This window comes from Delphinus delphis, chromosome 18 (genome assembly GCF_949987515.2).
Source record: "Delphinus delphis chromosome 18, mDelDel1.2, whole genome shotgun sequence".
Lineage (NCBI taxonomy): Eukaryota > Metazoa > Chordata > Mammalia > Artiodactyla > Delphinidae > Delphinus > Delphinus delphis.
In genome coordinates this window covers 18,854,564-18,867,363 of record NC_082700.1, presented here as the reverse complement: position 1 = coordinate 18,867,363, position 12,800 = coordinate 18,854,564, and the positions used below count along the sequence as shown (strand labels likewise).

Here is a 12,800-nt window from a genome sequence, read left to right as displayed (position 1 = left end):
TAGCATTACTGTACTTGGAGCAACTCTTTTGAGGCTTTTTTTTTTTGGCCACAGCGCGTGGCTTGCAGGATCTTAGTTCCTCCACCAGGATGGAGCCCAGGCCCCGGCAGTGAAAGCCAAGTCCTAACCACTGCACTGCCATGGAATTCACTCTTTGGAGTATTTTGAAAAAGCTGCTTAATTGGATGTAGCTTTGGTTGAAATGACTGTGATTATACGGTAGAAATGTTTTACCTTAGTGGTGTGCCATCCATCCATCTGTTGCTTTTCACATTTTTCCTCATATGTCTTGCTCTTCAGTGAGAACAGAACAACTGAGAACTTTGTGTGGTAATGTGTGGAGAAAAGAATGCTTAAATAAATGATGAAGAACAAGTACTCAGTGAGGAAGCAGCATTTCAAACACACCTATTATCAGTCACCAAGACCAAAAGACATGAAATCAGAGAGCTAGATTGCTGATTTTATGGCCTGAGTTGGTAGCTAGTCCTCCTTGAATTAACTAACTTACTCATTCAGCAGTTATTTAGTGAGTGCTTAATATATGCCAGGCATTGTGCTGGATATCATCAATGCAGAGATTTAACTCACAGTCATTGTCATTAAGGTGCTAGTGGAAGAGACGGGCATAGAAGTAGAACATTAACAGGAGTCTACAAAAGTCTAATAGATGTGTACACAGGGTGTTGTGATATCTCAGAGGAGGACTCCCTAATCCAAAGTGGGCCAGATAGGTTTTGCGGAAAATTCTTTGGAGGTGATGTGGTTTCTGAGCTGAGTAAGATTTTTGAGAAGTGGCATTTCCAGGGGTTGGAAATTATAGATTTAAAGGCACAGTGATATGTGATAGTATGGTCTGTTCTGTAGAGTGAGTGGTAAGACATGGTACTAAAGAAACAAGAAGGGGCCAAAAGTTGTATTTCTGAGTTCTATTACCAACTTATATACCAAAAAATATGCTGTTTACAACTCTAAAGAATCTTGGACATTCATAATTTTTTTTCCCTCTGAAAGGATTACAGGGTTATTATTAGAAAATTCAAGATAAACTTTACATTATATAGCACTAATAGCTGCCAGTCAATAAATGATTGATAATTAATACCTAACTGACATAGGGCAGGAATGACGATTAAGCCTTAATCAAACATGAATGGCTGATCGGCCTAAAAAACTTATGCAAACAAACAAAAAGTTTACATTTAACTGGATTTTTTCCTACCACTCCTTTTAGAATGCAATTTTAACTCTCTCAGGTTGGAAACACTCTGGCTTTAAAAGTCACAGGAGGGCTTCCCTGGTGGCGCAGTGGTTGAGAGTCCGCCTGCCGATGCAGGAGACACGGGTTCGTGCCCCGGTCCGGGAAGATCCCAGATGCTGCGGAGCAGCTGGGTCCGTAAGCCATGGCCGCTGAGCCTGCGCGTCCGGAGCCTGTGCTCTGCAACGGGAGAGGCCCCAACAGTGAGAGGCCCGCGTACCACACACACACACACACACACACACAAAAGTCACAGGAGAAGGCTGCTAAATGGTTTTCTACTGGGCACTGGTTTTTATATTATGATTAGAATATTATGAATCAGAACTGATAAAAGAATTATAGTTTCTAGCATTTGGAAAAGTGCTAAGATTGGAAATAAATTGTGCAAGTATGTTAATTGGGCTAATTAATTGAGCTTATACTCTTGCCCAAGATACGTAACTGAAGGGAGTCAGAGTGAACCAAAGGATTTAGAAAAGATAGGAAGAATACATAATAAAGGTCTGTTACAGTGTTTGAAAAATTATTTTATATTGATAAGTGTAGTAGAAGATTAAAAGTGAGTGATGTATAGGATGGAGGATCTCGGCAATTAAGTGGTTATAATAATGTCTTTTCATCTTACAGTTCCATTTCAGTACTGTTCTGTAGCATTGGTGATCCTTGTCTAGATAAAATGTGAGATATGTGCATAAAATAGGTTTAAAATTGAGTTGAAAAAAATCTGCAATTTTCTTTACTTCACTTTTAGATATGCCTTATTTATATTCCATGTGAAGTCTGTATAGTGTAAAATTAAGTGTATATTTTTATGAAGATTCTTTAATTAAATCTGTATTTCTGTGTACTGAGAAGTAATGACATGAAAAGGATAATCATCAATATTTTTTGCCTTTGAGGTGGAAAGTCTCTCTAAACAATATGAAGAAATTTACCTTAAAAACAAAGATATAGATGCAAGATTATTTCTGGATCATGATAAAACTCTTCAGGCTGATCCTACAGACAGGTATTATACATGATATATTATTATTTGTTGATATGCTGGTTCATTTTTTAAAAAGTTAGTATAAAATTGTATTCTCTTGAATTGTCATATAGAATCCTAAAGTAGGAATGGTTGACGGTAACTACAGGCACCTGTGAGATATTGTGTTTTCCGTTCCAGGCCATTGCAATAAAGCAAATCACGCAAACTTTTTGGTTTCCGAGTGCATGTAAAAGTTATGTTTACAATGTACTATAGTCTGTTAAGTGTGCAATAGCATTATATCCAAAAAACAGTGTGCGTACCTTAATTTAGAAATACCTTATTTCTAAAAAATGATAACCATCATATGACAATGCAGAGTTTACCAACCTTCAATATGTAATAAAACACAGTATCTGTGAAGCACAGTAAAGCAAAGTGCAATAAAATGAGATACGCCCGTAAAAAATTTTTGAATGATTGTAAGTGTGGTTAATTTTAAGTCTTCAGCATGAAATCTTTTAATATTAACTAAAAAAATATGTATATATATAAAATTTGGAAGTTAAACACAAATAAAATGTTTCAGGTTTTAAGTCAAAGTAAGTTTTTGGAAGGCGTAATGTTTGAAAAACTTGAGTTTTATTTTTTGCATCTAACATTCTAGAGAAAACAAACATCTAACTTTCACTTTCAAAAAAATTCTTAGTGATTGGTACACCATTTGTTGTAAACCTAGTGGAAAGAAACCCAACTTAAAAATTATGATAAAAAAAAATTTTATTTATTTAAGCAGCTTCTGGATCATCTATTTCCTATCACTTCTATTATTTACTTAACCATTTTGTATGATGTTACGAGTCAACAGAAGGTACTTTACTGCTTTTTTGACTCATAAATCACAAATTGTAAGTTTTCAGTCTGAATGACTTTGTTTATCACTATTTAGTTTTGAAATGCAGAGAACACCACGAAAAAGTAACCCTGATGAAGAGGTAAATGTGATTCTTCCACAGACTCCAGTTCGGTATGAATTTTCTTACTTTTGATTTTCATTATAATTATTTATTCAGTACTTTATAGTGCTTTGGGTTTATTCATTTGTTTCATTATATATTTGTATATACATGCAGCAAATATATATTGAGTGCTCTTTGTATGCCAGACATGTTACTAGTTGCTGAGGATATGATTATTAGACGTAGTTCTGTCTGTCCTTAAGGTATATAACCCAGAATGAGAATGTGTTCCATTTCAGTATATAAAAAAGAGAAAAAAAAGTATCACCATTTGCTCTGTATATAACCTAGAAAGATTGGAGCCATTTTTTAGTGTCCTTTTCCTCACTTGCTTCCCACATCTAATCTGTTTTCAAGTCTTGCTGAGTCTGCCTCCTAAGTATTTGAGTTCATCTACTGTTCCCCATTCCTACTCTTCCCACCCTTGTCCAAGATATCTCTCTCCTTCTCTTGGAATTTCTGCAGTAGCCTACTAACTGATCTTGCTGTTTCTACTCTCATGACTATTCCTCTCTCCCTATCACCAAATATATTCTCCAGAGAGCCCCCAGAATAATATTCTAGAAATGTAAATCAGATCATGCTTTTTTTTTGGCTGCAATGCGTGGCTTGCAGGATCTTAGTTCCTCCACCAGGATGGAGCCCAGGCCCTGGCAGTGAAAGCCAGGTCCTAACCACTGCACTGCCATGGAATTCACTCTTTGGAGTATTTTGAAAAAGCTACTTAATTGGATGTAGCTTTGGTTGAAATGACTGTGATTATATGGTAGAAATGTTTTACCTTAGTGGTGTGCCATCCATCCATCTGTTGCTTTTCACATTTTTCCTCATATGTCTTGCTCTTCAGTGAGAACAGAACAACTGAGAACTTTATGTGGTAATGTGTGGAGAAAAGAATGCTTAAATAAATGATGAAGAACAAGTACTCAGTGAGGAAGCAGCATTTCAGACACACCTAGTATCAGTCACCAAGACCAAAAGACATGAAATCAGAGAGCTAGATTGCTGTTAAGTTTGTGATTGCTTCCTACTGCAATTGAAATACAGTGCAAATCCCTTAACAGTGCCTACAAGACCTTATATGATCTAGCTTCTGTTACCTCTCCAACCTCATCTTGTTTTCCTGCTCATTATGTACTAGCCAGTTTTCTGAACTCTCCAAAATCTTCTTTTGTACTCAGTGACCTTCATATTTGCTTTTGTTTCTTCTGTTTTGTTTTTGTTTGTTTTTTTTTTGCGGTACACGGGCCTCTCACTGTTGTGGCCTCTTCCGTCGCGGAGCACAGGCTCTGGACGCGCAGGCTCAGTGGCCATGGCTCACGGGCCCAGCTGCTCCGTGGCATGTGGGATCTTCCCGGACCGGGGCATGAACCCGTGTCCCCTGCATCGGCAGGCGGACTCTCAACCACTGCGCCACCAGGGAAGCCCCACTTTTGTTTCTTCTGGAAACTCTTCCTTCTTTTCTATGAATTGCCAACTACTACCCTTCTTTTAGGTTCAGCACAAATACTACTTTTTTGAGGACTTACTTCTCTCTGAAGTATTTTCCTTTATTATTCTTTCTCACAGCATCCTGTTCTATTCCTTCAAAGTATGTATCACAATTTGTAATTATAAATTCATCTGTGTGTTTGCTTGTTTTTGTCAATACCCACAATAGTCTTTAAGTCCATACCACATGGACCATGACTTTCTTGTTCACCATTTAATCATTAGGAGCTAGGAGAATACTTGGTCCATAGTAAAACAATCAGTAATCTTTTCCAATGACTACATAGATACATAAAAATACATTTTTGTTTAAATATGGTAAGAGACATAGGACAAGTTAATGAGATGGCACAGAAGGGACTTTATGAAGTGATATTTGAACTGAATTTTGAAACATGTAAGTTTGTGTCACAGGAGACTGACAGCATGTGCAAAGGCATGGAAGTATGAAACAACATGATGCATCTGGGGAACTATAAGCAGCTCTGTATTGATGGACTAAATGGGAAGATGAAATGGCAGGAGAGGAGGGTGGGTATTAGATCATGAAAGGCCTTATATTCCATACTCAGAAGTTTGGGCTTTAACTTGTGCAGGATATGGCCTGTTGCTATACCTGGGTGTTAAGCAGGGCTAGGATAAAATCAGACTTGATTTGTGAAAGTTTACATGGTAGTAGTTTGTGAAAAGATGGACTGAGGAGGGCGTGGTGAGAAATAGAGAGACCTGTCAGTCTGTCACAGTGGTTAGGCAAATTAGGATAACCTGAGGAGTTTTTTTTTGTTTTTCAAAGTACATATGCCTAGACCCTGCTGCCATAGACATAGTCAGAATCTCAAAATGCTCTATTGCAGTAGTCCAGTTGAGAGATGCTGAAGATATGAACCAAGAGGTAGGCAGTTGGAGTGAAAGAGCAAGAACAGGTTTGATAAATAGTTGATGAATTCATATTTAGAATATTATTCTTAAGGCATTTATGGGATATGAAGAAGATAATGTAGTAAGTAGTAGGATATAACGATCTTATAGATTTGGGAATCATCAGGGAGAGTTAAATCAGAAAAACAGGGTCGGGGGGGGTGGTGTGATGAATTGGGAGATTGGGATTGACATGTATACACATACACTGATGTGTATAAAATGGGTGACTAATAAGAACCTGCAGTATAAAAAAATAAATAAAATTCAAAAAAAACCAAACAGAATGAGGTTGCCTGAAATGAGGGTGCATAATAGCAATAACGGTTGGCTAAAGGCCGAACCCTAAAGAATGCTAGCATTTAAGGATGAGATAGAAGTTAGATTAAAGAGAATGAGAGGTGTGATTGGGGAGGCCAGAGAGTGAAGCCAAAGAAGCCAAGGGAGGAAGGGAGTTTCAGAAGAGAGCAAGTGTTTAAGAGTGTCAAATACCTCAAGAAAATCAAGTATCAGAACAAATAAAAAAGATATTTTGGTTTTAGCAGTTGGTCACTTATGGGTTTAGTCATTGTGGCTTAAGTAGATTAGTACATGTACACGTCACAGAAGCAATATATTTAAAAGTTGGCTATAAACATTCTACAGTTTTTTGCATCATTAAACAGTGCCTACAGAGTAGCAATGAACTGCTACTCCAAAATTGGAACATTAATATTTACCATATACCATACACAGACACGTGTGTGCGCGCACACACACACACACACACACACACACAATTATATAATTAAAGAGATCTCAAAGAGATTGACCTACTTTTATGTTTTAGTGATGATGACTTCTAAAATTATGTATCTTTTCATCTTGAAGGTCTCTGTAAAGGACAGTCACTTGGTTCTCTACTTGAGTTACTAAATATCTTACTGTCTTTATTTGAAAATTTTTAATATTTATTTGTAATAATGTTTTCTTAAAATATTACCATTTTGATGCCAGTTTATGTTTTATCCTTAAAATAATGTCATTACTTTTTCATCAATTGTTTTGTTGATATTTAGTTCTATTAGTAAATAAGCATATCAGTTCTTTAATTATAAACTTACTGATGATCGACATATGCTTTCTTAAAGATTTAAGTCAAATGTAATTCCTCATAAACAGCAGTACACTAAGGCTTTTATAAAGTCTTATTTCAGAGAACTTCTTAAAGATAAACAGGAGACAATGAGATTGAAGATATGTGTAACTTATGAAATAGATACTTATCATTTTTTCTTTTTATTCCTTCATTGCTTAACACTTCTTCCTATTTTTTTCTAGGACTGTCATGAATACTATCCAGCAATTAATGATGATCTTAAATTCAGCAAGTGATCAACCGTCAGAAAATCTGATTTCCTATTTTAATGTAAGCCATATATGAAACATTATTTATTATGATATTTTGGCAAATAAATTTGAAATTAGAAGTTAAAATACTGAGTGTTTTTTTAAACACCCATTTCCCAACCAACATGTAGTTGTCTATTATCTCATTTCTTGCTTTTTTTTTTTAAATTTTTTTTTTTGGCTGTGTTGGGTCCTTGTTGCTGCACGCGGGCTTTCCTCTGGTTGTGGCGAGCGGGGGCTACTCTTTGTTGCGGTGCGTGGGCTTCTCATTGCAGTGGCTTCTCTTGTTGCAGAGCACGGGCTCTAGGCGTGCGGGCTTCAGTAGTTGTGGCACGCGGGCTCAGTAGTCGTGGCTCGTGGGCTCTAGAGCGCAGGCTCAGTAGTTGTGGCACACGGGCTTCGTTGCTCCGTGGCGTGTGGGATCTTCCCAGACCAGGGCTTGAACCCGTGTCCCCTGCCTTGGCAGGCGGATTCTTAACCACTGCACCACCAGGGAAGCCCTCTTGCTTTTCTTAACTCTCCAAATTAGATATTATTAGTAGTATCATTTTATTTAGTGTTGTTTTTAGATTTTCTCATATTTACTTTTTGTGTTGCTCACCATTCTTTTTTATAACTTAGACCTCACTTTCATAATTATTTTCTTCTTTCTTCAGATACATCTTCTAATCATTCCTTTAGTGGGGGTTAGTTTGGGATGAACTTACAAGCTTTTTGTTTTGTTTTTTGTCTTAAAATATCTTTACTCTTGGACTTCCTTGGTGGTCCAGTGATAAAGACTCTACTCTCCCAATGCGGGGGCCCGGGTTCGATCCCTGATCAGGGAACTAAGATCTCACATGCCACAACTAAGACCTGGCAAAGCCAAATAAATAAATTACATACATATATACATACATAAATATTTTTTTAAAATATCTTCACTCTTATTTTTTGTAAGGTAGTTTACCTGGATCTTCAATTCTAGGCTGACCTTTACTTTCTCTTAGTAGTTTGAAGGTATTACTTCACTATTTCCTGGCTCTCATTGCTACTAAGATGTTTTCTGTCAGTCCATCTGTTGTTCCTTTATAGTTTATCTTTTCTCTCTGGCTCTTTTAAGATATTTTCTTTGAATGTGACATTAGACAGGATTTAACATTTGCCATATCTCTACGGTCTTTTTTATTTAGCCCACTTTCATTTACATTTCTTGAGTGGCCCTGTGTGCATTGCAGTTGGCAACTCCTGATGGACCCTGAGTTTGATATCTGAAGGACCCCTGCTAGCCTCCCTCCCCTCAAAAAAGGGAGAGAGGAAGAGAGAGAATGAAAACTAGTGTCTATATTCCTTGTTTGCTCTTTTACTCCTTTAAAATCAAGTGAGGCTTGGGAGCCACTGAAATGCTCATCTGTGGCAGTTGGATGAGGCTAGGAGACTTACTAAAATTTGGCTTATCCGGTAAGTGCTTTGTGTGGTTAACATTCCATTTAATATCATAAGCTGCCTGTGGTTTTGTCATATTCTTTGTTGTCTTGTTTATATTTCCACCCCCCCAAGAATTAACAGAGTATTCTCTGTCATCATATTCATAATTGTGTTGGCTCAAAACTGATTTTGTTTGTCTAGTTGGCATAAAGTTGCTTTTATTTGTGGGTTATCTGTAGCACAAGAATATTTCCCAAACATAGCTACCCAGTTACTTAGAACTTTTAGAAGGGATAATGGTAGAAGTAAAAAGAATGATAATCTCTCTCTTCTTAAATATTGTTTTCAATATTTCCTCCAACATTTGGAGTATGTAGGAAGTCTTTTTTATTTTAAACTACTTCAGTTGGGTAGAAAATTCTGCCTCAAAGACATTTTCCAGAGCTCAGTTTAAAGCTTAACATTAAATGAAGCGCAACAGTTTAACTGCAGAGTTTTATGTACACTACAAATGGCCTATCTCAGAGTGGGCATATCTTGAAGACCATTAAGTTTTTCTTTGAATTTGCTTCTTTATTAGTTCAGGTGTCTTCATTTAAAAAATTAATGGCATCTTTTCTTTTGTGTGTAAGTAAAATCTTAGAAGCTATAGACATTTTTTTCTTCCAGTTTTATTGAGATATGCTTGATGTACAGCTCTGTATAAGTTTAAGGTATACAGCATAATGGGTTGACCTACATACATCATGAAATTAGCATCACAATAAGTTGAGTGAACATCCATTATCTCATTTGGATACAAAGTAAAAGAAATAGAAAAAAAATTTTTTTCCTTGTGAAGAGAACCCTCAGGATTTACTCCCAACAAGTTTCATGTATAACATACAGCAGTGTTAATTATATTAATCATGTTGTACATTACATCCCTAGTACTTATTTACCTTATAAATGGAAGTTTGTACCTTTTGACTGCCTTCATTCAGTTCCCCCTTCCCCTACCCACCCCCCGCCTCTAGTAACTACAAATTTGATCTTTTTTCTATGAGTTTGTTTCTTTTTGAAGTATAATTGACCTACAACACTGCGTTAGTTTCTGGTGCACAGTATAGTGATTCGATATTTCTGTACATCTCAAAATGATCACCACGGTAAGTCTAGTTACCATTTGTCTCTGTACAGAGATATTATATAATTATTGACTGTATTCCCTACACTGTACATTTCATACCTGTGACTCATTTATTTTGTAACTAGAAGTTGGTACCCCTTAATCTCCCTCATCTGTTTCTCTCTTTCCCCACATCCCTCGCTTCTGGCAACCATCTGTTTGTTCTCTATCTCTATGACTCTGTTTCTATTTTGTTGTGTTTGTTCATTTGTTTTTTTTTTTAGATTTCACATATAAGTGAAATCATACAGTATTTGCTTTCTTTGTCTGATCTACTTCACTTAGCATAATACTCTCTAGGTCCATTCTTGTTGTCACAAATGGCAAAATTTGTTTTTTCTTTATGGCCAAATAATATTCCATTGTATATATATACCACATCTTTATTATTCATCTATCAATGGGCACCTAGGTTGTTTCTATTCTTGGCTATTGTAAATAATGCTACAATGAACATAGGGGTGCATATCTTTTCAGATTAAGTGTTTTCATTTTCTTCAGATAAATACCCAAAAGTGGAATTGCTGGATTGTATGGTAGTTCTGGTTTTAACTTTTTGATGAGCCTCCAAACTGTTTTCCACAGTGGCTGCACCAATTTACATTCCCACCAACAGCGCATGAGGGTTCCCTTTTCTCCATAACCTCGCCAACACTTGTTATTTGTTCTCTTTTTGATAATAGCCGTTAGACAGACGTGAGGTGATATCTCATAATGGTTTTGATTTGCATTTCTCTGATGATTAGTGATGTTGAGCATCTCATGTGACTGCTAGCCATCTGTATGTCTTCTTTGGAAAGATGTGTATTCATTTCTTGTGCCCATTTTTTTAATCAGCTAGTTTGCTTTTTGGTGTTGAGTTGTATGCGTTCTTTGTATGTTTGGATATTAACCCTTTATCAGATATATCGTTTGCAAATATCTTCTCCCATCCAGCAGGTGGCCTTTTCTTTTTGTTGATAGTTTCCTTCATTGTGCAGAAACATTTTGGTTTGAAATAGTCCCACTTGTTTATTTTGCTTTTGCTGCCTTTTCTTCCAGAGTCAATTCCAAAATACCATCTCCAAGACTAATGACAAGGAGCTTACCACCCATGTTTTCTTCTAAGAGTTTCATGGTTTCAGGTCTTATGTTCAAGTCTTTAATCCATTTTGAGTTAATTTTCGTGTGTGGTGAAAGACAGTGGTATAATTTCATTTTTTTGAAACTGGCTTTCCAGTTTTACCAACACATTTATTGAAGAGACTGTCCTTTTCTTACTGTATATTCTTGGCTCTTTTGTGGTAAATTAATTGATCATATGCATGGGTTTATTTTTGGACTCTCTATTCTGTTCCATTGATCTCTGTTTTTTTGTTTTTGTTTTTGTTTTTGTTTGCGGTACACGGGCCTCTCACTGTTGTGGCCTCTCCCGTTGTGGAGCACAGGCTCTGGATGCGCAGGCTCAGCTGCCATGGCTCACGGGCCCAGCCGCTCCGTGGCACGTGGGATCCTCCCGGACTGGGGCATGAACCCGCGTCCCCTGCATCAGCAGGCGGACTCTCAACCACTGTGCCACCAGGGAAGCCCTGATCTCTGTTTTTATATCAATAACAAACTGTTTTGATTACTGTAGCTTTATAATATAGTTTGATGCCTCCAGCTTTGTTCTTCTTTCTCAGGATTGCTTTGGCTATTTGGGGTCTTTTGTGGTTCTGCACAATTTTGAATTGTTTGTTCTATTTCTGTGTAAATACCTTGGAATTTTGACAAGAAGTTTATTGAATTTGTATATTGCTTTGGGTAGTATGGGCATTTTAACAATATTAATTCTTCCACTCCATGAGCATGCAGTAGCTTTGCATTTACGTGTGTCTTTTAACGTTTCTTTCATTAGGGTCTTAAGTTTTCATTGTACAGATCTTTCACCTTCTTGGTTAAATTTATTCTGGATACAGCTGTACATGTGATTGTTTTCTTAATTTCTCTTTCTGAAAGTGTGTTATTAGTGTATAGAAATACAACTGATTTCTCTATGTTGATTTTGTATCCTACAACTTTACTGATTTTTTTTATTAGTTCTAACAGGTTTTTTGTGGAGTCTTTAAGGTTTTCTATATATAATATCATGTCATCTGAAAATAATGACAGTTTTACCTCCTTTCCAATTTGGATGCCTTTTATTTCTTTTTCTTGCCTAACTGCTCTAAGACTTCCAATACTATGGAATAAAAGTGGCAAGAGTGGGCATCCATGTGTTGTTCTTGACCTTAGAGGAAAAGCTTTCAGCTTTTCACTGTTGAGTATAATGTTAGCTGTGGGCTTGTCATGTATGGCCTTTATTATGTTGAGGTACATTCCCTCCATACTCACTTTGTTAAGAGTTTTTATCATAAATTGATGTTGAATTTTGTCCAATGCTTTTTCTGCATCTGTTGAGATGATCACATAATTTTAATCTTTTATTTTGTTAATATGGCATATCATTGATTGATTTGCAGATATGGAACCATCACTGGGATAAATCCCACTTGATCATGGTATAAGATCCTTTCAAGAATATTAATGTATTCTTGAATTGGGTTTGCTGATATTTTGTTAAGGATTTTTGCATTTGTATTCAGGAGGGATATTGGCCTATAATTTACTTTCCTTGTGGTGTCCTTGTTTTGTTATCAGGACAGTGCTGGCCTCATAAAATGAGTTTGGGAGTGTTTCCTCATCTTCTGTTTTTTTGGAATAGTTTGAGAAGGATTTGCAGTAATTCTTCTTTGAATGTTTGATAGAATTCACCAGTGAAACCATCTGGTTCTGGACTTCTATTTATTGGGAGGTTTTTGGTTACCTATTCTTTCTTCTTACTAGTAATTAGTCTTTTCAGATTTTCTATTCCTTATGATTCAACCTTAGAAGGTTGTATGTTTCTAGGAATTTATCCATTTGTTCAAGGTTGTCTAGTTTGTTGGCATTCAGTTGTTCATAGTAGTCTCTTATGATCATTTGTATTCCTGTGGTATCAATTGTAATATCTGTGAGGCCGTTTTTGATGGATAATGGAAAGGGCTAACAAATCTGTTCTTCCCTAACTTGCCAGCAGGAAATTTAGATAATAGTTTTTTAGTTGTACTCTAGTATTTTTGGTCACTATTATCCCAGAATGGAATCCTTTATGTTCCTCATATTTTCAGTAGTTGTATT

The 12,800-nt window shown here is 36.4% G+C and overlaps 1 protein-coding gene across 4 annotated transcripts in view; it reads left to right on the top strand.

Annotated features, from left to right (window-relative positions):
* Positions 1-12,800, top strand: part of RB1 (RB transcriptional corepressor 1) — a 131,767-nt gene that overhangs the window by 48,473 nt on the left and 70,494 nt on the right. For all 4 annotated transcript variants that reach the window (XM_059996218.1, XM_059996220.1, XM_059996221.1 and 1 more), the window contains exons 10-12: positions 2,161-2,270; positions 3,181-3,258; positions 6,980-7,067. In XM_059996218.1, coding sequence (XP_059852201.1) covers positions 2,161-2,270; positions 3,181-3,258; positions 6,980-7,067 — 276 coding nt within the window. The remainder of the gene's footprint in view (positions 1-2,160; positions 2,271-3,180; positions 3,259-6,979; positions 7,068-12,800) is intronic.